Source organism: Pinus tabuliformis, chromosome 8 (genome assembly GCF_031772625.1).
Source record: "Pinus tabuliformis cultivar Carrire ecotype Pingquan chromosome 8, CPIR1, whole genome shotgun sequence".
Taxonomy (NCBI): Eukaryota; Viridiplantae; Streptophyta; class Pinopsida; order Pinales; family Pinaceae; genus Pinus; species Pinus tabuliformis.
Window position 1 is genome coordinate 1,898,273,110 of NC_142294.1, and position 27,351 is coordinate 1,898,300,460.

A 27,351-nucleotide genomic window follows, 5' to 3' on the forward strand; every position below is an offset into this window, starting at 1 on the left:
TTATGAATTAATAAATCTACAATTGTGACGAATTTCCCCACTTGTCCCAGTGAGGGGTCGATTGTTTCCCATTTTGACCATGGATACTTTGAAGCTGTTGAAGAACGCCTCTTGGTTCCTCATATAAAATTCCACCAACTTCCTAGTACTTCCTCCATTGGAATAAAGCAGCTGGTCTGAATACAGTAGGCCTTGGCCAGAAGGTAGATTCTCATAATACTGTTTGTCAAAAGTAACCGGAGTCTTCAAATCTAGATCTGTCACAGTGTTGTTATCAAAGCAAAGTTGTTGGAGCGACGTTAAGAACTCTGTTTCAAGAGTGGGATATCGACCTGGCTTGAGTCCCATGAACCTAGAGTTGAATGTTGCACAACGTGCCTTTCCTATTGTATGGGCACCTGCAAAACATATCAATCACTTAGTAATCTAAAATCCTCAATGACAAGTCCTTCTGAAAAAATTATGAGTTTTTTTGGTTCCTAGTGACATAATCCTGACTAATAATAACCCTTTTACAAAATTTAACATTACACTGAAACTTTGTAAATCACAGAATGTTGGATTAGAAGTTGATCATTTTACTGTTTCATATCAATCCCACACACCCTACGCACATATATATTTCTTGATCCTTTACACAGTTCATGTCTTTAAGCGTGGCTATTAAACGTTTACCCTCCACACTTTTTCATCCTCTGTGTGGCTAAAATAGATAATGTGTTCAGATGAATCTTATAAAGATAAATGGATATATAGATGAGACAACCTGAGAGAGTCACCAGATCATTTTCTGTGAGGCCTACATCCTTAAAATTGGAGATGAGTGTTGAAATATTCGATGTTGGGGGCGGAAGGCTGTTAGCTACTGCTGCTTTGCTTGCTGTTAAGCTATCTCTCCTCCCCAGCTGCACCTCCCAATATGGTCCTCGTGTCTGATCATAACAAAAAGAAAATTCTCCTCTTTTAACTCCAGAATCTCATTTTAAATCTATAATCTTCATAAATATCTGAACAGATAAATGCCCATTTATGAAATTTAAACTTCAGCAATAAAGCAGTAAAATTTTACCAAGACCACAGAATCCCGTGCTGCCATTGCAAGAATATCAGCACATGAAACTTTTCCAGGGCATGCAGATTCAAGCTCTTCTTTGATGTAATCTATGACTTCGAAACCACTGGAAGAGTTGAGGTTGGGAGCTGCTGTCTTCTCTTCCTCAAAAGTCGGTGTGTACAACCACGAATGTGGAGATTCACGAAGTGTGTACAAAAACAACAAACTAGCCTATTCATCAGAACATCCATCTTCCTCATGAAGCATGGAAAGGAAATGTAAGAACTCAGGAAAGACCACTTCGATTTCACCATCATAGATGTACCTGGAAAAGAGATCGAAAAAAATCCCTTGTGATGGTAACAAGTTCAACATGCAAAAAACATCATGGAGGGAGGAGAGTGCAAGACTCCATGATAGATATGCAAAGGTTCAAAATAGGATGAGAGGAAAGACCTTGTCATCTAGCCCTCCTTCTTGTTCCAGAAATGTTGACGGTGTTGGATCCGCCAACATGTTAGGGGATCTCCCTAGTAAGAAGTCCCAATTAGACCTCAAACTGTTTGGTGTAGGAGTCCCAACAGTAGGTCGTATGGTCGTATGGTAATGCCTTGACTGCGGTTTTGCACAGAGGCAAGTAAGATGTCCCTCTTAGTAGCAAGGGTGTGACAGCTGTAGTATGTTAAGGAAGGTGCATGAGAGGTTCTAACACACTAAGGATGAGGTGAGTGCGCCCCTTGGAAACCTGTAACAATACACGGCTTGGAAGGGAACACACAAGAGAAGATGCATCACAAGCTGGAAAGCAAGTTAGAAAGAAATCCAAAGTGATGGTTAAACCAACAACACATTTCAGAAAGATTCATACATGATTATATAGAATAGTCCATACATGCATGCGTAAGGAACAAAAAACATATATCATTTAGAGTAAACAAGATAGCTGGAATACAATACAACATATGCATGAAACATGCTGGATCTTTTATATTAAGAAGTGTAAGTACCAGTCATACAATACATCCATGTCCAACCACTAGCCACAACCACCTGCTCCTCCAAGGAGATATACTAGCTTTACATAGTGGAGAAGCCAAGGCGCATTACAATATTGCCCAAGATTTCTCTACGATACTCCTATCGAAGCTTGGCTGACCAAAATCCCTTACAATGAGTTATGAGGGACCATTTATAGCAAAGGGTGGGGTGGCCGTTGACATTCCCCTTTGCGACAATTCATCTATCCTCATGATTCTTCATCTACTCTATGACTGTTACATCCAACTACCGACACTTGAACTTACAATTGACAAGACGCTACATTACAATAAACATGTACCCATGTGAGAGAAAATGGCTTTAGCAAGTGATGAAAGACATCACTATGACTTGGACAAATAATGGAAGACCAACTCTTCGACATCCTCATGGTGGTCGACAATAGCGAACTGATGCCAAGATCGGTAGTCCGCGATGGTTTCCGTGTAATCCAAGGTGACATATTTTTGGAACCTGACTCTTGCCTCCATAGCATCTGGGTACACTTCTCAGGCTTCTCTGTCCAACTTGTCTGATAACATGCACATCATTGTCTTTAGTGTGGCCAGACCAACAACATACTTGTGCATGGTGTCTACAGTGATTGACAAGTCTAGGTTGGTGGCTATGCACATCAAATCGTCAAAGTACGATTCAAGGTCTAGTTGGACCTATGCCTTTGTCTTCCCCTGGGTGAGAGTCCTAATAGATGGGATCACATCTGCGTGCACCACAGCATCCATACTCTTGAATACATGTGCATGGGAAGCCTATAGATTAGTGATGAGCTGGAAGAGCTCTTCATAGTTTTGGATCTGACTCCAGATGCATCCCTTTAGCTCAATCGGTCCGGGCTTCATAATCTTAGGCAAGTGAAGTTGGGCTCCATTGTATCTCATCATCCATGTTTTCATGTAATCCACAACAACATGCACGTTTAAGAAAATACATGCTCTTCTAACACATCACTACTGTCGTCCGTTGAGATAGACGACTGCCTTATGCCTGGTACCAAACTTGGAATATAACGCCTACATGATTGTGTCAAGGGAAAATACTTCATCCAGTATTTCCTTCTCCAATTCTGCTCAAGCGGATGTTGTAACGAATTCTCCTCCTTGCTTGGTTGTTTGCAACTCATCCATTTACTTGTTCTTGGCTATCAGAAAGCAAACACTCGAGCTAGTGGCTTCAACATATGCTCTGGTGGCATCAGCCAATGCTACTGGATGTTTACACATATCATACACGATCACTCATTCCTAACACTACACAGGAGATGTATGATCTCCCGGAGTTGAAACTCTGCGAGATTGCACAACTCTATGTTGAGACTCGTCGAATGAGATGTTGTGCATTTCTCCTTCCAGTTGATGTCTAAGGATCTCAGTGTCTCCTTGGTCACTTGGGACTCGCTCATCTTATAGATGTGGTGAAGCTGGTTGGTTGACATCTTTATGGTGAGGCATTAGGTCAATGTCTTGCTCTAACTCTCGTCGCTCCATATCCATATCTATTTGTTCAAGTGCTTGCTCTATCTCCTGAGTGAAGTCCTGCTCTTGCGGTGGTTCACCTTATTTTCCTCATGCTAGCTGTTCTGATGAGTCCACTAGTTGTATAGGCGCAGTTCATCTATCTATACAAGTTTCACCCCCTATTGTACATGTTCTTGTTGCACTTCCTACTCATGTCTGCGCAGCTCTTGTTCCTTCCATAGTTTCTCCTTCAGCTCATGTAACTCGTTCTCTGTTTCCTCCATTCTTCGTTTCTCTATCTGCCTTACGCATTTCTCTTGTCGTGTTGTTGCCTCTTTTCCTGTATTTCATAGCAACTTTCTCCATAAATGGGTCTTCTCAGAACTTGCATATTTTCTCTTCCTCCATGTGATCGACAATCTTCCTCTTTCCCTTGTCACGCACTGGTCTATTCACCTCTGCTACTACTGCTGGTGCTCTCTAGGATGTTGCTTCACTATCCATTCCACAGCGAGGCCGACCAGTTCATTGAGTCTGTAGGAGTTGTAATAATATCTCCATGGGTCCTCCTCCGCCCAATGACATGCCTCATGGATCCAGTTGAACGGTACTCTTGTGCAGTGAGCTTTCACAAGATAATGCAAGTCATACTGATTGTAACTTCAGAGGTCGAATGGATACTTCTTCATCTGCTCTACTTTGACATCCACATGCTTGAAACTCCGTATCTCGTATAACTCGATCGACAAAGGAAGAGTGAGCCAAGGTGCCTTCTTCTTTTCATGCAGCCTAGCTATCAGTCCTTCTGGGATGTGATATGCTGCTTCTTGCATGACGAGTATGTCCAAGGAAAACTTTGGTAGAACATGCAAAGACTTCTCCGTGCTATACATCCGGATGAAGGTGCCAGATGGTGATGCATACCAATCAGATATGTATATCAGTGCCTGCATTGCTTCCTTCGACATGCAGGGTGGATCCTGTTCGAATATCATGTTGTAAACCGAGGTGACAAAATGATCAGACAGTCGTGTGATAACTCCTCTAAAGCTTCATTCGGACAATGTCTTACAATAAGTGTTCACAACAGTCTCTGTCGGTGTCCATGCCGACTTCAAGCCTGGGAAGTGTTGTCAGGTACAAATTGCATCCAACATGTAGGCAGACATGTAGATCTCCACTTGCATACTTTGGGTGGCTGTTGAGCCCTTGTTACCTGTTTCGTCAGTTAATGAGCCAACATTCCGGACCAGTTGCATGTTTTTCCTTCTCTGGCTAGTTGGTCTAGTGCGATCACCCAACTCTGTGGGAAGGTTTCTATGATTTCTTGGCCATACAATTGACATGCAAAGATGACCAAGTATTGATACACCTTCTGCAATATATTCTTCTTGTAGATCTGGTTGGGTGTCATCCTGAATTTAACCAGCTCCTTTACCCAGTTCTTCAAAATGTATCTGGAGTTGGCATTGATGCTAGGTAAGCTGAAGGGTGTCTCCGTGATGATCCTGAGCTCCGATATCTAATACATTTCATCATAATCTTGTGCCCTGAAGGTAGAAATATCCATCCTGCTAACGTTGCTCAATATCATCATCTTAGGATCAGTGTGCGAGATGACCCAATGTATCATGTCTGCACATGGGAATGCGTGTTATCTGCATGCAATCTGGTATAAGGCGGACTTATGAATGTTCACATATACTTGGTAGTCTTTGAGGTCTTCCCCAAAATTGCCTGCAAATGCATCATTGAGCTCTTTCCATTTCAGCTTGATGCCATTATCTACAATCAGTTTGGTATCTTCCTAGATTAGTAGACTTGCACACACTCACTCGACTGTTGCTCCAGTTGCACTTCCGTTAGTGTCCTTTGATCCTGATCTCTTGGTGGCCATTGATCCTGAACTGGTAAGAGGTAGACGAACATCTTCTAGATCTGGAGACAAAACAATGTGCATGGCAAGAAATCTGTTAGTGAAAAGAAAATCAAACTTGAGGAACAACATTTGGGAATTGACTAGCAAGGATTGTGCAATTTCTTCTGGGAGGCTGGCTGATTGGCTTCCAGAACTATGCAAAAGGTAGTCTGGGCTATCTAGGGAGGCTGGTTGGCTGTTGGATTTTCACAATGTGCAATCCAGGCTAGCCTGTGGGCTATTCGAATTGCGCAATTAGAAATTTGAGCCGGCAGTGGTTGAAGGGCCAGTGACTGCATTGCGCAATTTTCTGGGCTATCAGTCACTGTCCCTTAGAATTGCACAATGTTGTTGTGGTAAGGAAGAGTCCAGGCCATGGCTGCTTAGACCTGCCAACAGGCAACTAAAAGCAAATGTGATTGTGAATGCATGGCGATACTGAGTGTAAGTAGGAGTAAATGATCATGCATGCAAACAGTGAATGAAAGATTTAGAAAATGGAGCAACATGTATATGGGTGAAGCGAGTTGCTGAATCGACGACCGTTCATGCAAAACAATTTCATGCATGTGACAATAGTGAGATGCTAATGAAAACTGAAATGGTGCTAGTACAAGCTAGTATGCATCTAAACAACAGCAAGTGTTCCTAGAAATCAAGCAAACAACACTCATACAAGCGAAAAGACAAAAAGTGACAGAAATGATGCAAAAGACAAGTTAAGACAACTTACCCATGAATAGCTGATCTGGATGTGTCAAAGAGTCATGGATGTGCTGTGGGATGTCAAAGCTCCAAGATCGATGTGAATAAATGAGCTCTGAAGCGTTGAATAAATAAGTTTGAAGCTCATGATGTGCATACCACAAATCTAGGAAAAAAACGACACTTGGAGGAATGATTCTAAAATGATCTTTGCATGTAACCTCCAGCTGCTAAAAATAGCTCCCTAGAATCTAGGAATGACTTTTACATGTGGCTTTTTCTATTCCAAGAAAAAGAAACCCATGCATGCAAGTCAAATTTTCTTGGTCCCGTGTAGAACCGACCAACTCAACTGCAGATGCAACAGTCTTCTCAGGTGGCAGGAAAAATGTGCATTTCTAGGAGGGAGTTGGGTTGGATGCCCAGGAGATTTGCACAATTTTTGGGAAGAGTAGCTGACTGTTGCCTAGGATTGCACAATTCCTGGGCTGAGCAACACTACTGGGAGGAATTGCACAATTTTCTCAGTGAAGCTTGATTGGCAGATTTGCGCAATTCTGGAGCCTAACAGGCTGCCAGTCAAGATTCCGAAATTTCTAGAGGGAAGGATGGCTCCCCTCTAGAATTGCACAATTTCTTGAGGAAGCTGCTTGGCCTGCAGCTAGACCAAGTCTGGAGAAATGGCCTATGAGGGGGATGCAACAAGCTCTAATGGATAGCCTATCATTCTACAATAAAATCACTGAAGCTTGTGTACTTGACAAGGCAAGACATGCTGTTGTAAAAGGTTGGTAGGGAGGCTCCAAAACGAAGCTAAGGAAAAATTTTGGAGGGTGGTTGTAGCCTCTACAACAGAAGCATATATTTCTAAGGAGATATATGAAACATGAAACATTAAGGGAATACTTTAGCAAGGTTTGGAGGAAGGTCTTGCGGTATATGCACTTATATTTTGGTATTTGTGTCTATAGCCTTAGTTTTTAAGAACTAAGATGATCTAAAGATAGTAAGGGAAGGGAATTAGTTAAGGGTTTCTTCTTTGTTAATATTAAAACTTTGGATTCAACATGTTGATCCTCAAATGGAAAGAGGTGCAACTGAACATGTATGGCTGAAATTACTTACATTTCGATAGAGTTATATAGTGAATCCATTGCAGGTAAAATGGGAAACAATTTGGGTTGTTTTTTTCCAAAAACAATTCTTGTGAGAGGATGTTTAAATAAATTGTTGTGATATTGTTGGAAATAGGTCTAGGAATACCTAACAATATGAAAATTGAGGTGGGCAATACAATCTTCATCCAAATTTCCAATTATGAGGGACTAACTTTTTGTTGTAGCTCTATTGTTTTTATGTGAACCTAAAGATTGTTTAGACATTGTGAAAAATGACAATAAATATTTGAGGAAGTTGGTCTTGACATTAAGAAGTGAGACTTACACAAAGGAAATGCCCTTGCCAATTTATGTGGTAACACATAATTGGTCTTAGCTCTTTCTTGCGATGAGGATTTGCTTCTATTATTTCATTCCAAGATTGGAGGAATGATGTCCATCCCAAATAACATTTAGGTCATGTGATAAAACTACTAGAAGAAACTGAATGTGCCAGTGAGGTGATCATAAAGGTGATCTTTGATGTTCCTCCATTGGAGCAAGATTTCTTTATAATGCAATACTTATCGCATTAAATTTAAAGTTGAGGTTAGGATATTTACAAAGATACATTGTTGAATTCAGTCTATGGAATATTGATTGGAAATAAAAATGATGAACCTGATAAATATAATGTCCTAGTTACAAAGTTTTTTGAAAAAATGGAAAAAACTAATAAATCATATATCTTAGAAATGGGTATATCAATATAAATGACAAGAAAGTCTTAAAGGAGGGTTTCAAGTCAATATGTCATCAAAAAGAAATGATTGAAGATACAATTGACAACTCCAAAATAGAGAAGGGGGTGTATATTGGTTAGACAAAAAAGGTATTTTCCTCTATATATCCTCATCTCCCTTCTATATCCCTTCCTTACTATGGAAAATATGCTCTTGATTGGTGGTGTTTTGATCACTAAAAAATACAAGAATTTTGTTGAGGCCACTTCGAAACCCAAAAGCATCTTCATATAAATTTTTATATATTATAAATTCAGGGTAGGAGAATCACGTATATATGAGATAGAAAGAGAAACTAAGTAATGTTGGGGATGTATATAGTTTTTATAGAAGGAAAAAAATCCATTGATATGTAAACTTCCATCGATATTCCACTTTAATAGTTCATCATACTATATTTTATAATATTCTAAAATCTTCGATTATAAAAAATATTTCCTTAGATGAGGGATTAATTAATTATTATACTCATGAAAATTTATGAAATAACTGAAATAGAAATGGAAAGCGCATGATCATAAAAACACCATCCACAAAATAAACAACAATTATTTTGGGAAACAAATATTAGGGAGAATGCAATTGTTAATTGATGCATATCATGTTCTATCTTTTCTTCGGTTATAAGAATGAACATATAAAGGAATGAGAAGTCCTATGGAGTTACCTTTCATGATGTGACCTAAGAAACTGCTATATAATATTCTTATCCTATATTATACTTAGAAGATGCCACTCCACACTACAAGGAAAAGACCCTCTAATGGAAGCTTTTGCAGAAGCCCCTATAAAAATAGCCCAAAAATCCATTTGTAGCAGAGGTCACTAGCAGAGTTGGGCAGGTGGATGTTTTTTGATGATGCGTCTATAATATACTAATGTGTTGGTGTGTTACTATAACTAGATGCACCAGTTCTTAATATCATATCGTGCTCCATTACAGAGTTATTCTTTATAAAAATAAAAAATATAAATAGTACGCTAATAATATAAGGAACTCAGTGCCTATACTACTCGATAACATCGAAAATGGGTTAAATTTAAAAAGATGTTGGCCATAAAATTATTTTTTCTGAGTCTTGTGCTATATTGTCATGACGTCCCAATGCTAAACATGTATGCAAATGCCCTAGTGCATAAACAATATTGTGCACCGTTGTGGGGTTTTTAGTTAAAAAATAGTGGTGTTCTTCTTATGTCATAGCATTAGTTTTGTTAATTGAATTGAAGGACCCAATTCAATATAAAGTGGTGCACCATTGTAGGGTTATTTTCTATACAAATACAAATAATGGTGTGCTACATATATAAGCTACACCGATGCATATACTATTCGATAGCACCGGGAAAAGGTTAAATTTTAAAAAAATTGTCGGTCGTAAAACTTGTTCTTACCATTTTTGTCCTATACTCTCACAAATCGTGTAATAAGTGTTTACAAAATCCCCAATGCATAAACAACATAGTGCACCATGGCATGGTTTTTAATTTTAAAAATGTTGGTGTGCTTCTTTGATAATACACATTGGTGTCGTTAGTAGAATTGTATAATTTGGTGCCTAATATACAGTCGTTCACCATGGAAGGGTTATAATATATATATATATATATATATATATATATATATATATATATATATATATAAACAATGCTCTGAATAGAATAGGTGCACCGGTTCCTACACCATTCGATAGCAATATGCAAGGGTTAATTTTTTTTTTTTTTAAATCAGTCGTAAAATTCATTTTCACTATTTCAGTGTTATATCGTCAAGAAGCATTGGTGCTATCCCTATTTATGAAAGCCCTCATGCATAAACAACATGTTGCACATTGAAGACATTTTAATTTACAAATGGTGGTCCCTTCGTACAAAATAAGCATTGGTACAGTTAATAGAATTGTATTCTCGGTGCCTAACAGAAAATAGTACATTGTGGCAGGTTATTTTCTATAAAGTTATAAAAAAAAAATGGTGTGCTTACTAAGTCGGCCAACCCAATGTGTATATTAATTGGTAGCACTAGAAAAAGGTTAAATTTTTAAAAAATAATGTCAGTCATAAAATTAATTTTCACCATTTCGATGCTATTTTCACCATTGTAAGATTTTTAATTCTAAAAACATTGGTGCACTACCCATATAATAAGCATCGGTGCCAATAATAAAATTGTATATCTTGGTGCTTAATAAACAATGTTGCACCTTTCAAGGGTTATTTTTAAAAAATAAAAAATTACGGTGCACTAATTAACTATGGAGCACCGATGCGTATGCTACTCAATAACATCGAACTAGTGCTAAAATTTAAAAAATGTTGGTCGTAAAATTCATTTTCACCATTCTGGTGCTATAATCCCATGGAGCCTTGGTGCTATTGCATTTTCCGAACGCCCCGATGCATATACAACATGGTGCACCATCGTAGGGTTTTTAATTTTTAAATAGATGCACGTTAGGTAATTTGGAGCACCGGTGCGTATAATACTTGATAGCACTAGACAAGGGTTAAATTTAAAAAAAAACCGGTCATAAAATTCATTTTCACTATTTCAATGCTACACTCCCACGAAGAACCAATGTTATTTATTTATTTATTTATTTATTTTCTCTTAATGACCTGCTGCGTATAAAACATGTTGCACCATGGAAAGGTTTTTTATTTAAAATTAGTGGTGCTCTTCTTGCATATCTAGCGTTGATGTTGATAATAGAACGATATCCCCTGGTGCTTAATAAACAATGTTGCACTATTAGAGGGTTCATTTTTATAAAATTAAAAAAGCAATGGTGCACTAACTAAATAGGAAGCTTCAGTGTGTATACCACTCAATAGCACCAAAAAATTGTTAAATTTAGAAAAATGTTGGTCTTAAAATTCATTTTCACCATTTCAATGCATAAATTCCCTGTAGATTCAAACTATTAATTGTATTACTAAAATAATAGACTTGAATCTACTCTAATCATCAACATAATTAATTAATCGATCAAGAAATCATGAAGCATACAAGAGAAAGGATTCAATAAACACATTAAAAAATGATTTTTTGGTGAAATCCATAGCTAAAACCCCCCATTATATGTGTATTGCATTAGTCTGAAAATATAGAAGCTTACAATGCTTTTCTTGTGTTGTTTCCTTTGGAATTAGACCCTATTAATTAGAAAAATTCCCCAATTGGAATTTTGCAATCCATCAAGGCCTTCCTCTTATGACATGCATCACTTGCACAATTTGGATTATTATACAATTGATAGTACACTTCCCTTGAGCTCTAATCTCAACTGTGTAGCTATTAGATATGACATGTATGAGTTATTTATGAGTGAATAATCAGTTAACTGGTTGAACACATGAAGGAGCACCCCACTGTTTGACCTCCTACTAGTTCTTACATTAGTTGGAACTACTTTAATTGACTTTAACTAAATTAAACTAAATTAATTAATTACAACTCAAAATAAACTCAACCAGAGCTCCTATAAAGTAGGAGACACTCTACATGACTCTAGTTAGACCCTCAAATTGAATTAACTAAGCCAACTAAGTCAAATTAACTTAGTTAACTCATACAAGTTGTATTGCAATGTGGAATTAGATTTTTTTCCTAATTTAATTCAAGGGAGAATTAAATCAAGATTTTTCTTGTTCCATTTTCAACGCTCCCTACCAATAGGAAAGGGATTATCAGATACCCCAACCCTGCCTCGATGGAACTCAAATTTTCCTCTTAACCATGCCTTAGTCAAGTAGTCTGCATCTTGTTCCTCTACAGGAATGTACTCGAGCAACATGATTCTCTTATGCACACAATCTCGTAGATGGTGATACCAGATGTCGATATGCTTGGAACGATCATGAAAAATGGGATTCTCAGAGATTTTTGTACAACCTTGATTGTCAAAATAAATCATTGTAGGATCCATCTGCTGACCAAATAGCATACCAAGGACCTTCCTCATCCATATAGCTTCACAAGATACTTGACTAGCAACCATGTACTCTACTTCTGCTAAACTAGGTGCAACTAATTTCTACTTCCTGATGTACCATGAAACTATTGCTGACCCAATAATAAATATTCCCCCTTATGGTCTCTTCCTGACTGATGGAATCCCTACCCAATCTGTATATGTGAAGCCTTGCAGCGTCACTCCCTCTGTCCATTTGTACCAAATACCAAACTGAGTTGTGCCTTTGAGGTATCTCAACACATGTTTAGCTGCCTTCCAATAGAGTTTGGTTTGCTTAACCATTGCTTGACTAAGCTAGTTAACTGTGAAACATATTTCCAGTCATGTGTTCACCAAGTACATAAGTGAACCCACAAGCTACCTATAAATAGTAGCCTCAAATACTTCAGCTAAAGTAGCATATTCCTTCCTCCAATTCTCCACTAGAGGAGTCTCCAGGGATTTTCTTCTCTCCATGTGGAACTTCTTCAGTATCATGTTGGAATACTTTCCCTGAGAGAAAAATAGTTCCTCATCTCCATTCCATACTTCCATACTGAGGAAATAATGCATGAACCTCAGGTCCTTAATCTTGAATTCTCTTGCAAGATCCTCTTTGCAAGATTTTACTAGCTTCTCATCACTTTTAAGAATTAAATCATTCACATATAATATTATAATCAATAATTTACCTTCAACCACAATATGGTAAAGGTTTGCATCTGCTTCACTTTTCGTGAAGCTTAACCTCATGAAATAGTTGTCAATCCTTGTGTACTAAGCATGAGGTGCTTTTCTCAATCCATACAATGCTCGCTTGAGTCTGCGCACATGCAACTCTTTGTTAAAGGTCTGAAATCCTTCTCATTGTTTAATGTACACCTCTTCCTCAATCACTCCTTTGAGGAATGTCTTCTTCAGATCCATCTGATGTATCTTCCATCCCATCTCCATTGAAAGTGTTAGAATATATTTGGTTTATGAGTACACTTCTAATATATTTGATTTAAGAGTACATTGCTACTAGAGAACAAGTCTCCTCATAATCAGTTCCCTCCACCTCAGAGAACCCTCTAGCCACAAATATAGCATTGTGTTTCTCAACACTCCCATATATTACTTTCTTTACCTTGTAAAGCCATCTGGAACTCACCACTAACTTGTTTGCTAGTCTTGGGACCACTTCTGAAACAATGTTTGTTATAATAAATTCATACTTCTCTACCATGGAATCAACCCATATTGGCTTCGACATTGCTTCCTCAAATGAGGATGGCTCAATCTCTACACTCTTGTTGATCATAGCCATGTAACCAGTGTACCAATATACTGACCTCCTCTACCTCCGTTGTGATGTGGGTGATCCCACATTCTATATAGTATCATGCATCAATATGTTAGCTTCTCTGGTGTGCTTCCTTTCATCTCTGTAAGTCTCTACATGAGTGGGTGATTCCACTCTCTGTTCCTTTGCATGTGGCTGCTCCAGATCATCCTAAGGTTCTTCCTTTGGAGATAAAATATCCTCATCTACTTGTAACTAAAGATCCCTCTCAAGGGAACATTTCATGGCCTTCTCTTCATCAAACTTCACATATCTACAAACCAATGTCATCTTGTGAGATGGAAGGTGCACCCAATAGTTGAGAGGTGTATCCATGTACCCCATAAATATACTCAACTCAGCGGTTGGCTCTATATTTTTCCTTACGTCCTTCTTACCATAATAGTAAAATGCTAAACCAGAGATTATGAAGTGTGCCACATCTAGTTTCTTACCTGAAAAAACTTCTTCTGGTGTACTCATCTCGAGAATCTGACGAGGATTCATGTTCTGCACATATACAGTTATGTTGCATGCTTTAACCCACAAGTGCAATGGTGGGCCCTGATCATGTAACATTACCTATGTAGCTCCCACAATAATTATGTTCTTCTTTCATCCACCCCATTCTATTGTGGGTTATGGGGTGTTATTAACTCTCGTTGAATGCCTTATGATGCATATAAGTTGTTGAATTCATTTGACTCATATTCTCCATTGTTATCGCTCCTAAGAGCCTTCACTTTCATGCTAGTGTCTTTCTCAACAAGTGCTTTATAATCACAAAATTTAGACAACATTTTATCTTTCTTTTGCATGAAGAAAATCTAGCACTTACATTAGAAATCATCTACAAATATTACATAATACATTTTCTTGGTCTTGGTCGTGGAGGCTGTCAAGAATGGTTCACACACATTTGAGTGAACTCTTGCAAGGATTGCTTGCGCTCGACTCTCCTTATCATGAAAGGAGGCTTTGGTGTACCTTCCCAATGTACACCCTTTGCATATATCTCTCTTCTCTAGTGCACCCTTGGGAAGTCTTGTAGAAATCTTCTACATGATCTTCAAAGCTCCAAGGTGAAGATGGCCCAATCTTCTATGCCATAATTCACCGATGTCTTGACTTTGCACCTTATCTGCTTTTGTGCTCAAAGAAACATAGTCTTCGACATCCAATTTGTAAAGTTTCTTCACCTAAACCCGGTCCACTTCAGTTGTCCTGTGGCTATGTGATGAAGCAAAGCCTTTCCTTTGATAAATATCACATCGTAGCCACAATCTTCCAACATAGCAACTGAAACTAAATTCTTCCTCAAACCCAAAGAATACATGACATTTTTAATATGAGAGGAGAACCATAATCCCTCTAAAAATAATAGTAGCGATGTCAATCATGCTATACCTTCCATCATCTCCTATCTCGATGTGCATCTGGAGGTCCTTCTTGTCCAAGTCACTGAAAAATTCTTTAATGCCCATCATATGGAATGAAGCTCAACTATGAAGATACCAGACACTACCCATCATTGATGTCACCATGCATGCAATGAGGTTTAAATACAACTCAAATTGTTAAAATCTTCATCTACACTCTTCATGCGGGCTTCATGTCGTCCTTCTTGTGCAGACACTTTGTGGCATAGTGTCCCAGCTCATGATAGTGAAAACATTTAATATTCGACAAATCCCTCTTCTTGCCTCCCTGACTGGAATCTCCTTTGGATTGTAAGTTCGTTCCTTTCCCTTTCTTTGCCTTTCTAGCTAAGGGACAATTATCCTCATTATCATGGTTGGATGAGGTTCCATCTTTGGTGCTCCGCCTTATCTCTTCTTGCACCAAGTCGGACCAAAAACACTCCCAGTTTAGTAGATTCTCTCTCCTGTTTACCGAATCCTCGTAGTTGTGCCAGTTCTTGGGAAGACCTATAAGTGCTAGGATGACCATGTCATCTTCTAAAACTAAAATACCAATGCTCCCAATCTCATCCCGAAATTGGGTGAACTTGCTCAAGTATTGTGGTATTATGTCGCCCTTATCGATCTTGATCTTCCGAATCTTGTCCTTCAGTGCCAACTTCCTATGGTCACCGCTATTTTGAAACATGTTGATCGAGGCTTGCCACATTTCATATGGTGTATCGTTCCCATGGAGGCTTGACACAATATGATCTTGAACTCCTTCTAGTATGATCCTTGTCACCTTTGCAACACATTTCTTCCACTCTACCATATCTTAAGCATCTATTGTTGCAGGCTTAGGAATATAGTTTTCTATGATTTCCTTCAGCTTGTTGTCTTCCAACACTGCCTCCATCTTATCCTTCCACGGAATAAAATTTTAACTGCCCTCAAGGGCATATTCGAGTCTCAATCCGTAGAACAACATCCTACTGGCTCTGAAGAATGATCCTGCAAAATTGATTTCACTTGCAAATGAAAAATCATGTTCTCCTCTTCTAGTGTGATTTTTTCTCTGATACCATGCATAAATTCCTTGTAGATTCAAACTTCTAATTGTAATCTACTAAAAAAATAGACTTTAATTTACTCGACTCATCAGCGGAAACAATTAATCGATTGAGAAATCACGATGCATACAAGAGAAAGAATTCAATCAACACATTACACAATAATTTCCTCGGTAAAGCCACAACTAAAAAGCCCTTCTATCTGTAGATTTCATTAGTCAGAAAATATAAGAGGATTACAATGTTGTTCTCAAGCTCGAGAAACCTCTGCGCTATCTCTATATGTCCCACTACTTCTTAGACAAGATTAGGACAACAACTAACCAATTTTTGGCTTTCCGAAGTCCCTATTTCCTTGCATTGTTTCCTTGGGAATTATCCCCCTATTAATTAGGGAAATTCCTCAATTGGAATTGCGCAATCAATAATAGGCTTTCCTCTGACTGCATGCACCACCTGTGCAATTTGGATGACTATACAACTGATGGCACATTTCCCATGAACTTCAATCTCAACTGGGTAAGTCTCAGATTTGACATGCATGAGTTATTTATGAGTGAACCATCAGTTAATTGGTTGAACACATGAGGAAGAACCCCACTATCTGACATCCAACTAGTTCCTCCATCAGTTGGAACTAGTTTAATTGACTTTAACTCAGTTAAAATGAATTAATTAATTACAACTCAAAATAAAGTCAATCAGGTCTCCTATAATGTAGGAGACACTATATATGACTCTAGTTAGACCCTCAAATTGAATTATCTGAGCCAACTAAGTCAAATTAACTTAGTTAACTTGTACAAGTTGTCTTGTGATGTGGAAGTACAATTTTATTCCTAATTTAATTAGTGTTGTTCAAGTGCTATACTCAAATGAAGCATGAGTGTTATTCATTTTTTGAAACACCCTGATGCATAAATAACATGGTGCACTGTGGTATGTTTTTTAATTTAAAAAATGGCATTGTGATTCATACACAATCCACATTTTTAGGTACTCGAGCGCATCGGAAAAGGGTAAAATAAAAAATAAAAGAATTGGTTATAAAATTCATTTTTACCATTTGCAGTGTTGTAGATCTCTCAAGCACAAGGGCTAATTTTTCCTCTGTGAAGCGGCCTCCCATCGATGTTTCCCTTACTTTCCATCATTTCATCCATTGCACACTACATGCCTTTCAAATTTTGTCAAACAATGGTAAAATTTTATTTTTTCGATTATGTGGAAACCATGCCTCCCTGATGACCAAATGTCGATCTAATGTCTATGTTTCTCACCAACTTACTTTTTTAGTAGAGTAGAATTGAAAATTAAGTAAGAAAATTCATTGTATTTTAATTTTTGTTTTTCTTTTTTGTGTGGTGAGTTTGAGAGGTTTGGCTTGCACGATTCATGGTGCATTCCATAAATTTACTGGGTGGACCACTAATTGGTGCGTAAAAATTAACGCACCATAATTTTTTAAATATTATGTAGTATGTTTGGTCAATGGTAATGCACTGAGCTGTGAATTTGCATGACGCACTGATTTCAAAGTTTTAGTTTTCTAGGTGGTGCATAAGTAATGGATCGAAAGCACCTCTAACCAATATGTCAGATCAATGCACGAGGAAGTTATTTTCGAGGACAGATCGCCATAAAAATTATTATTTTTTTCACCAATGCATCTACTAAAAGCAACTTCTCGGTGCGTTTATTTTTACCAAACGCACCACATAATATTAAAAAAATATAGATCATTGCGTTTGTTAACCTAAACGTTTCGATGTGGTGTGTCAACATAAAATTAACGTACGGGTGTGAAATGTTATGTAGACACACTACATTGAAAAATAAAAATAATTAATGTTATATATCTATGCGCATCCAAAAAGGTGCAGCAAGTCGATGTAATTAGTTGTCAATCCCAAAAGTTTAATCTAATTTTAGTAATTCACTTTTAAATTTCTTATAATAAGAATAGAATTTTGATCTTCTTACTTGGATGTTATGATATCTTTATAGCACATTAACTTTCTCTTATTTTATTTTTTTCATTGAAATCGAGTTTATATTTAAATTTAGTTATAATTGTTCTTTTGATTTATTTATATTGTCAATATAAACCTTTTCATCTATCCTCCAATGGTTAACTTAAAGCATCATATTTAATCCAAGCTCTTTTAATAATTGTGTCAGTTAATAATATTTAAAGCAATAGTGGAAGCTTTTCTCTCCTCATGTTGATTAGATAGTGTTTATATATAAGTACCTAAAAGATGAGCAAGGAGTGACGATAGGGTGATGGAAATGATTTGAATGGAGGTTTAAATTATGGTTTCAGGGTAGCTTCATAATCTCCAATGGACTGATAAGCATACATTCCACTTTATCGGCGGTTAGAGTATTGACATGGGTGTAGCGTTTGTTTTATATGGATTCTGAATATATGCATGGCTGCCTCACATGACTGACATTCTTCATTTCTCCTAAGAGATTATTATTTGGGGTTTTATATTGTGCATCATGGATTATTCTGGGTTCTTGGGTTTAAATCTATTGGTATCTGCTCATTTCAAAGGTGTAGTGCGGTCCTCATGGTTTATGCGGAGGAAGTGTATTACAACATGGTGAGCTCCAATAGGGACTCCATTTTTGTCTCAAATGGTGTAGTGGCCAGTAACAGTGGTTTTCTCATAGAGTCTTCTGGGTTTGTGGCTGTGGATTCGAACTCGCTTGAAGGTTTATCATGGGACCCTAGCCACATGGTTTTAGGGGGTATCTAGTCTTCTTCCACTTGTTCGTTTATCACACTAATGTCAAAAAGTGTTCGGTTCTTCCCTTCCTTGACAGAGTTTCCCCTTCGGGCGTTGGTAGGGGTTTTACTCATTCATTTCCTAGTTTTTCAAATGATGGGTATATTGACCTTGCCATGATGCTTATTAGGGGTATAATGGCGGTGGTTTTTATTTTCCTGGATCAAGCAGTGGTTACTCCACCTTATTATTTCCTCCACAGTTGAAAAATTCAAGCTGTCTTGAGGGTTTCTTCCTAGGGGCATCTTTTAGCCCTGTGGATCGTCACATCAAGTGGGAAGTGCCTAAAATCTTTTTTAGCGAGGGATATACTACCGAGGAAACTATTTTTGGTATGGGGCTATAAGTATTAGTGCATTTGGTTTATGTCAATGATATTCAGGAGGAAGGGATCAGTTTCATGTCTTCCTACCGAAATTAAAAAGAAATCTTAGGCCCTAAAAGGTCATCTCAATATAGTTCCTTATAGTCATTGTGTGGGGGGATGATGTTAAAATGGAAAATGTGGTATAATTGGAAGAGAAGTCACTAATGTTCATGCTCAAGGGTAGAAATTTACATTGGTCACCATCCTAGAGTGACATGACAAGTACATAACACCAGTGGTTTTTGTTGCTCCTAATGTTTTTCTTTTGTCCATGGGTTGGATTCAACTTCCTTTTAAGAAAAAGGAAGATGTGGGTTAAGTTGTGAAGGATGTTTAGTCCATAGAATCCACTCTAATTATCTTCAAATTATGAATTCCTACCTTTGATGTGTGCAAGGAGTGGATGGATGAAATCCCAATGTGTGTATGATTTCTAGGCCTCCCCTCAATTATGTGGTATTCTGAAAGTTTTACAAATTTGGGAAACATATTGGGGTGTTTCTTAGATGTTGATTATTCCTTCCTATAGAATTAGGATACATTTGTTGCTAGGGATTTGGCTTGCTTGGATTTATGTAGAAAATTGCATGCCACTATGAATATAAGACAAGGGGGAATTCATATTTAGGATATTGACTATTAAAGCCTTCCCTTTCACTACACGAGGTGTTACTAGCTTGGACGCTTGGTGAAAATTGTAATCTCTCTTTCAAGGGTTTTTCAAATGAGGTGAATACAACAAAGAAATGGTAGATAGTAGGGGAGGATTTAGGTGCATCCAGTGGGGAACCCTCACTGGATAGTGGATGGGTGTAGGACACAATGACCAATGTTTCAGCCATCTCAAGCTCAAATATTTTCTCCAATTTCTGTCCATTATTTATGGCTTCTATATCGATGATAGTGACGAGGGTTGAACTATCTCATGCGTTTTATTTGTATCTTAGTAATTCAGTCCCTCTTTCTCTGTAAAATTTACATATTGGTTCTTATTTTACTTCAATTAATATTAGTCCTCCTTTGTTCTGAGATTCGATGTGTATGAAAATTTCTATACTTGTTATTTTTCCTCCTTTACATAAAACTCAATGTTCTATGCCTTATAGATCATCATGTTACTCTTCTCGGGAAGCCTATGTGATCTTGGGTTACTCTTGGGAGTTGGGTGAGGGAGCTTTTCTACACAATTTTTGATCTCGTCTTGTGATTTTGATACCTAGGGGTTAACCTAGTACTTTGGGTTTGATTCCAATGAAGGAATCTTCTCGTAAAGGGACGGGGAGGAAATCAAACATATCTATGGCCATGGAAAGTATAATTTGGAATTAGCTTCGGGTCATCAAACTTCTATGGATGGGGCACTTATAGCAATGAAATCCCTTCAAGGGGTTCCCTTTTAAAGATCTTATCACTTAATTTCCATGGGTTAGCAAGTTCTCCTAAAAAAATCGCACTGAAGTGACTGTTCTCATTGGAAATTCCCGATGTGATATTTCTTCAAGAAACCTTTGGGGATGGAGACTATGTGGTAAAAAAAATTAAGCCTTATTACCTTCTTCGTACTTTATTGCAAGTGATGTTTGGGGTCATTTTAGCAGTCTTTCCTTCGAAAGGGATTCTCGCAAGATCATGGCTCATAATTTGTGCAGTGTCCAATCTAGTTTGGGACTCATGTGGTACTCCTCATATATGGATAAGGTTTTCACATTTATCGAGTTGTATGGGCCACATGATGATCATGTTTCTTAATGGACTTTGTTGTATGAGAAGTCCCTTTTGAGATCTGCAAATCTAATCTTGGGTGGTGACCTAAATTTATTTTTGGGTGATGCAGAGTCTTGGGGTTCTCGGGTGAGGATGGATTCCTTGACTGACTTATTTACCCATAAAATATCAATCCGTCATCTAATTGATGCCCCCGCTATTTGATTGAAACCCACCTAGAATAATAAAAGAGTGGTGGAGGATCAGGTTTCCAGGGTTCATGATTGGTTTTTGGTGGTAAAATCAATTCATTAGTCCATTTTACTTATTCGGCTATGGGTTGGTTTAGGTGGGATTTTTTCATCATTGGTTGATCTATATAGAGATCCTCGGAATGATTTGTAAACCTACTATATTTTTTAAAATGAATTCTCATTGGCTAAAATATGAGGCATTTACTATGTTGGTTAAGAAAAAATGGATACCTTATGATGGCAAGCTGGGTCTTTCTGCTGCAGGGTTAGAGGGCATTCGATCTTAGGAGTCACATGAGATATATCACAAATTCGTCGAGAGGAGAAAGGATATATTTATGTAGAAGGAAGATACTTAGAGGCTTAAAAGTAGATCCACTTGGCTAGACAGTGGCAATGAAAACACCAAATTTTTCCATCCCTATGAGAAAGGTAGGAAACAATAAAATAAAATATGGGGGATGAAGGATGAGGAGGGGTGTGCAATATCAAACTTTGATGGGATTTCCAATATGTGTGTCAATCATTTGAGGAGTCTTTTTGAGGAGCCTTGGGGTGTAAATATTGTTGAGATTATTACGGTGGTGCAATTCTTCCCATGATTTATGGGTGAAGATGAGAAATAGGAACCACTAAGGGATGTTTCAAAAAAGATAACAGCCCTGGCTTGGATGGTTGACCTACATAATTTTTCACTACTTTTAAAGAGTTTATTGTATCAGATCTACTCCAGGTTGTGAATGAGTTGCATTGAGATGGTCAAATCCTTCCTATTTTTAAGTTTGACTTTCATTGTACTCATCCCAAAGGTTGACAATCTCACCTCCTTAAATATATGGGCTTCCACTTAAATTCGAACTCTTATCTAAAAGATGATTGGCACTAGCTTTTGGCCACGCTAGAAAAAGGCTCACTTGTTGGTACTTTCAGTGGTTATCTCCAGTAACCAGATTGCTGTTGGTTAAATCTGTACTAGAAGTAATACCAATTTATTAGATGTCTTTTGCATGGATTCTTGAGGTTATCCTAGAGAGATCTGGAGGTTGTGTTTCAAATTTCTTTGGGAAGGATTAAAGTATCAATTTGTATTGCTTTAGGTTTGTTGGAGTAGGTTTGAAGTATTGTAACTCCCTTGGGGTTGGGGCCTGAATAAAAAAAAATCTTCTGTTAAAATCTCTTGCTACTAAGAGTGCATGGTAGCTTCTATAAAAAACCATGGGTTGAGAATATCATGGGAAAAAACCATAGACTAGAGAATTTTATGTTTCTATTTTATTTTGTTTTATTTTAAGTGTTAAATATTAGAATCTCCCCCATACTAAACTAGAGAGCACCTGTAAGCTCAAAAAAAAATACATTAATCACTAACCAATTGATATGAAAACCCATATTAATAAAAAACTTAAATATCTATAGCTAGGTGATCTCGAACTTATTATGGTAGAAATGTTACATAACGTTTAACATTTTGATTAAATCAAATTACATAAAAATAAATAAATAAATAAAAATTAAATCAAATAAAAAGATTAATGTAATGTAAACATTTTAAATGGAGCATAATGAAATAAAATGAAATAGAAACAAAGATAACCTTATAAAAATAAAATAAAAATCACCCATAGTATTGAGAATCTATGGTATTAACCTATGGTATTCATGTAGAATATATACATTTATTGATTATTACTTTTATGATTATATTGTACAACTTATAACAGTAATAGATTTTTATATCTATATTTTAGTTAACAATAATTGTATTTATATTTTTATTAATACACTTCTTTTATGTATATATATTTATAGCTATTTAATTTTAATAATATATAATTAGCAAGGATTGTTTTTAACATTTATATCCTAATAATTATGTTTTGAAATTTATTTTTAAAAATATCAAATAAAATTAATAGTTTTTTTCATGAGATGCATATACTTATAGCATGTTAGTTTTCGTGTCACATGTATGGTTTTTGGAGGAGTTGTCTATAATGAGACTTTTTGGAGATTCCGGTGACGGAATCTGGCAGAAGAAATTGAGGTTAAATCTTGATTTGTTGCAATTAAAATGGTTTTTTAACTGCATATTTGGATTCAGCACCCTGGAAAACCCCTGGGACGCTTTCATTGTGCAGAAACTAGCTATCAAACTTGCGATTCCAATAAAAACCTGCCGGATTTCGACCGGAAAAACCGGCCGGAAAAGCTTTCAAAAAGTCGCGTTATAGACAACTGCGTTTTTGGATACTGAATTAATAATTAATAATATGTTTAATTTTAATTTTTTAATGGTTTTTGGATATTAAATTAATAATTAATCATGATAATTTATTGAATATGTTTAAATTATATTTTTTTAAATAATTTATATAATAGGTAAGATATGAAATTATTCATTAAAAAACTTAATTTTTTTTTGTATTTTTTTTTAATCATTATATGTAATTAAGTCAACATTATAAAGAATTTAATTAATTTTTAATTTTTAATGTTGCTGGGTATATAATGCAAATATCTAACTAGTTTAGTTATCATTAAGTAATTCTATTATATATACTATACATTTTTATAAATAAAATGTTTAAAATCTTTTGTAACTTTAAAATTTCAAATTAATTATCACTATTTTGTTTTACATATAGTTATTTTTTATATTAAAACAAGTGTTGCATGGACTTTAGTCTTTGCCACTTAAGTAGATGTTATGTATTTGGAGAAATTACAAATTGATATATGAAGTAGAAAAGTTAATTGCTTATCAATAAATATGAACTTGCATAACTTTTTGGCGGGTAGTGACCACTACTAAGTTGGAACATTTACACTTTTACTCCTACATGTTAAAGTATTGAAAAAAAACATAAATAATAACTCTCGGTAGGTATATTTATTTATTCATTTTTTATGGAAATACTTGTTTAAGTTATGGTGGACCATAAATGATGGTAAATAGTTTATTTACTTGAGTGTGAGATATCTTTAAGGATTTTAATTATGAATCTTAATAATGAAAAATCATTGCACAAATAAATATTGCAACTACATCAAGAAGTTATGGCAAAAAAAGATGGCATAAATATTGCAACTACGTCCAAAAATTATACCTTCAAAATTATGATCCAATCAATTGTTTGACAAAAACAAAATTTTCAATAATATTGAAAAATAAATCTTTGTTTTTTAAAGTTAAACATTATAATTTGGATTGGTCAATGCTAAACTAATAGTGGCCAACAGGCAAATTGATTGCTATAGTCATACCATGGAAAATGCTAATAAATTGGTGAATAATGATAAAACTAATTCCTATCAAGTAACACATATAAAAAAAATTACATCTTAAAGAAATCAAATTTAGCCTCATTTTAAATCAATATAGACATGGACTTTATATTTTATTCATATTATTGGATAAGATATGATAGTGGTAGAGTAAATTTATTTTGCAATCTTGTGTGTTTTTTAGTATTATAAGATTATTTTCTAGGTTATTAAATACACATAGTATAATAATGAAAGAGTAGATATATTTATTGGTACTATTTTCTTTTAATGTTTTAAATGAAATTTATTTAATTAATTAATTAGATCAATTTAATGCAATGAAACTAATTTTTAAAAGAAAAATATTTCCAACAACATTAAGGTTAGCTATATTTTTTTTAGCCACATAAAATTCATAAATATTACACGAAAATAACTCATAAATATTACACCCGCTAAACTATATTTCATATATTATTATTTTTACATAATATCACATATTCACATAGTAAGTTAGGCATTTAGATCATTTGACTATATTAGCCACAATCTAGTTAGTTGAGTAAATATCTCAACAACACATTAATTTAGGACACACTTTCACATGGTTAGTTGATGATAAGGAAATTAATCTATTCATTTTAGATTAGATACCAATTTTTATTCTTAATTTTATGTCAATTGCAATATTAATATAAATTTGTATTTTTATTTCAATTTGAATACCAATGTATGTTTTTTATTATTTTAATTCTATGTCAATTTAATAAATCATAAGAATGAACATAAAAATCAATAATATATAATGTATATTGTATATATATTGAAATGAATAAATTGAAATGTATATTGTATAAATGTAGAATATAAAAATTAATACATATTAATTTCTATTTCTATTTCAATTTCAATTTAAATATTATTATTTGGTTGATGTGAGTTATGATGATTTGAACTTTAAATCTTATAGTTCACATTATATTTCATAACATAGTAATGATTTTTAATTTAAATATCAATTTATTTCTTAGTTTTGTATTTTATTCTATATAAAAAATTAACCTAAATTAAAAACACAATATTTACTCTACAACTTTTACTCAACTCCTTCCACTATTCCATATAGATTTTTATTATTACAATTTTTTTAACTGTATATTAATTTCAATTATTATTATTATTATCCTTTTAATTAACAAATTTTATTATGGTTCATACTTATTGGTAATCTGTAAGCACATTCTGCTGATAAATTAATATCAAAATCAGTTCGTTGATATAAAATGCAACTATACAGTATACTCCACTAATAAATTAATATTAAAAACAATTTGTTGATATAAAATGAAACTATACAGTATACTCCACCAAAAAAATCACTATTAAAAACCCCCTACTTCATCACTAAGAATATATCAAATAACTATACAACATACAACATCGATAAATCAATATTACCAAACTATTAATCTGATACATTACTGAACAATTTCAGGGATATGACGATAACACAATGCATATTTCTGACATTTAATATTTATAAACATAACCTATAACATTTAAAGATATTCTAAAGTATACAAAATAACAAAAGAGATTGATATTACTATTGTGAGTAATGATCTTGGGAGTGACAAAATTGTTCATATGATCTTGAAAGTGACAAGATTGTTGATATTCTATTGATGTTTACTAAAACTAGCTTGCTATTTAGTTTTGTTATCATAGTTTTCAAGTTAAAAGTTAAGTTTTTTTTCCAAAATAAACCCATATTGGTTAGCTACAACGTGGCTAATCATAATAATCTTGTAATGTTCAAGGTATATAATAATTAGCCACTTATAACTCAATACTACTACACTCACAGAACCATATTTCATATATTATTATCTCTACACAATATCTCATATTTATACTATAAGTTGGGTGTTTAGATAGGTTAACTATATCAGCTACAATCTAGTTAGCCGAGTAAATATCTCAATAGCACATCAACTTAGGATACACTCAATGTCACAAATTTGCTCATAATTAGGAAACAAATCTATTGGCTTTAGACTAGATACCAATTCCTATTTCAATCTTCAATATCAATGTAAATTTTTATGTTTATTTCAATTTGAATATCAATGTATGTTTATTTATTTATTAATTCTATTTCAATTTAATAAATGAAAAAATAGAAGTAAAAATCAATCCATAGTATATAATATATATTGAAATATATAATCTATATTGAAATGTAAAGACATTGATATTTGAGGAGTGATATATTCCACAATTTCTCAGGCATGCTTTTAAAATCCTCCATTGTCTTGCTACATTCTCAGTCATACCCATAATGCCATCATCTTTCCAGATAGGGAAGGGACCATGCCATTCTGCAATTAGTTTGTCCCAAGTAAAATAACCTTTTCTGTGGAAAAAGGAAAGGAGAGTCTCAGGCAAGCTGATTTCCTCCTGACCCCTCAAGAAAGGATCAAGTCCTATGAGAATCTTGCTACCAGTTTGGAAACTCCAAATAAGATTCTTTAGAAATAACCCTTCTATCTTACGAAAGCTTTTCCATATAGATGAACCATGAAAGGATCCGATAGTTCCCAACCTGTACCAAAAAGAGATATCCTTGCTGCCCATATACTTCTTTTTTATGGTATCGCTCCATGGACCCTCTCCAAAAATCCCTCTCCATAGGGATTTGCATAGAAGGGCCTTTCCAAAACTCTACAGGTCCAACAGCCCCCATCCACCAAGATTTTTTGGCAAAGAAATGGCAGATAACTTAGACAAGTGATATTTTCTTTTCTCAGCCTCGCCGCCCCTGATAAAATTTGTTGTTATCTTGTTCATCTTCTGAATAATGCTTGCTGGGATAAAGAAAAGATGCGCCTAATAAACCGCGAGCTGAGTTAGAACAGATTGGGTCAGAATGACTCTCTTGCCATAGAAAGGCATTTATACTCCAAGTCTGAAATATTTTTGTAGTATCTTTCTGTTATCCATTGCGAGTCTTTTGGGTAAAAGATATTTACCTGAATCTGATTGCCTCTAAAATTGCCATTCCCATCTCTATTTTTCCACCAAATCTCTCGAAATCAGGATGCCTCTCCAAATCCAT

The 27,351-nt window shown here is 35.4% G+C and overlaps 1 protein-coding gene across 1 annotated transcript; it reads right to left on the reverse strand.

Moving 5' to 3' along the window:
• LOC149243983 (peroxidase 40-like) lies at positions 1 to 27,351 on the reverse strand. Its single transcript, XM_089371366.1, has 4 exons — positions 27,266 to 27,351; positions 1,070 to 1,280; positions 767 to 932; positions 1 to 398 (listed from the first exon to the last, which is right to left on the reverse strand). Exons 1-4 carry the CDS (start codon positions 27,349 to 27,351, stop codon positions 1 to 3), a joined length of 861 nt encoding a protein of 286 aa, XP_089227492.1.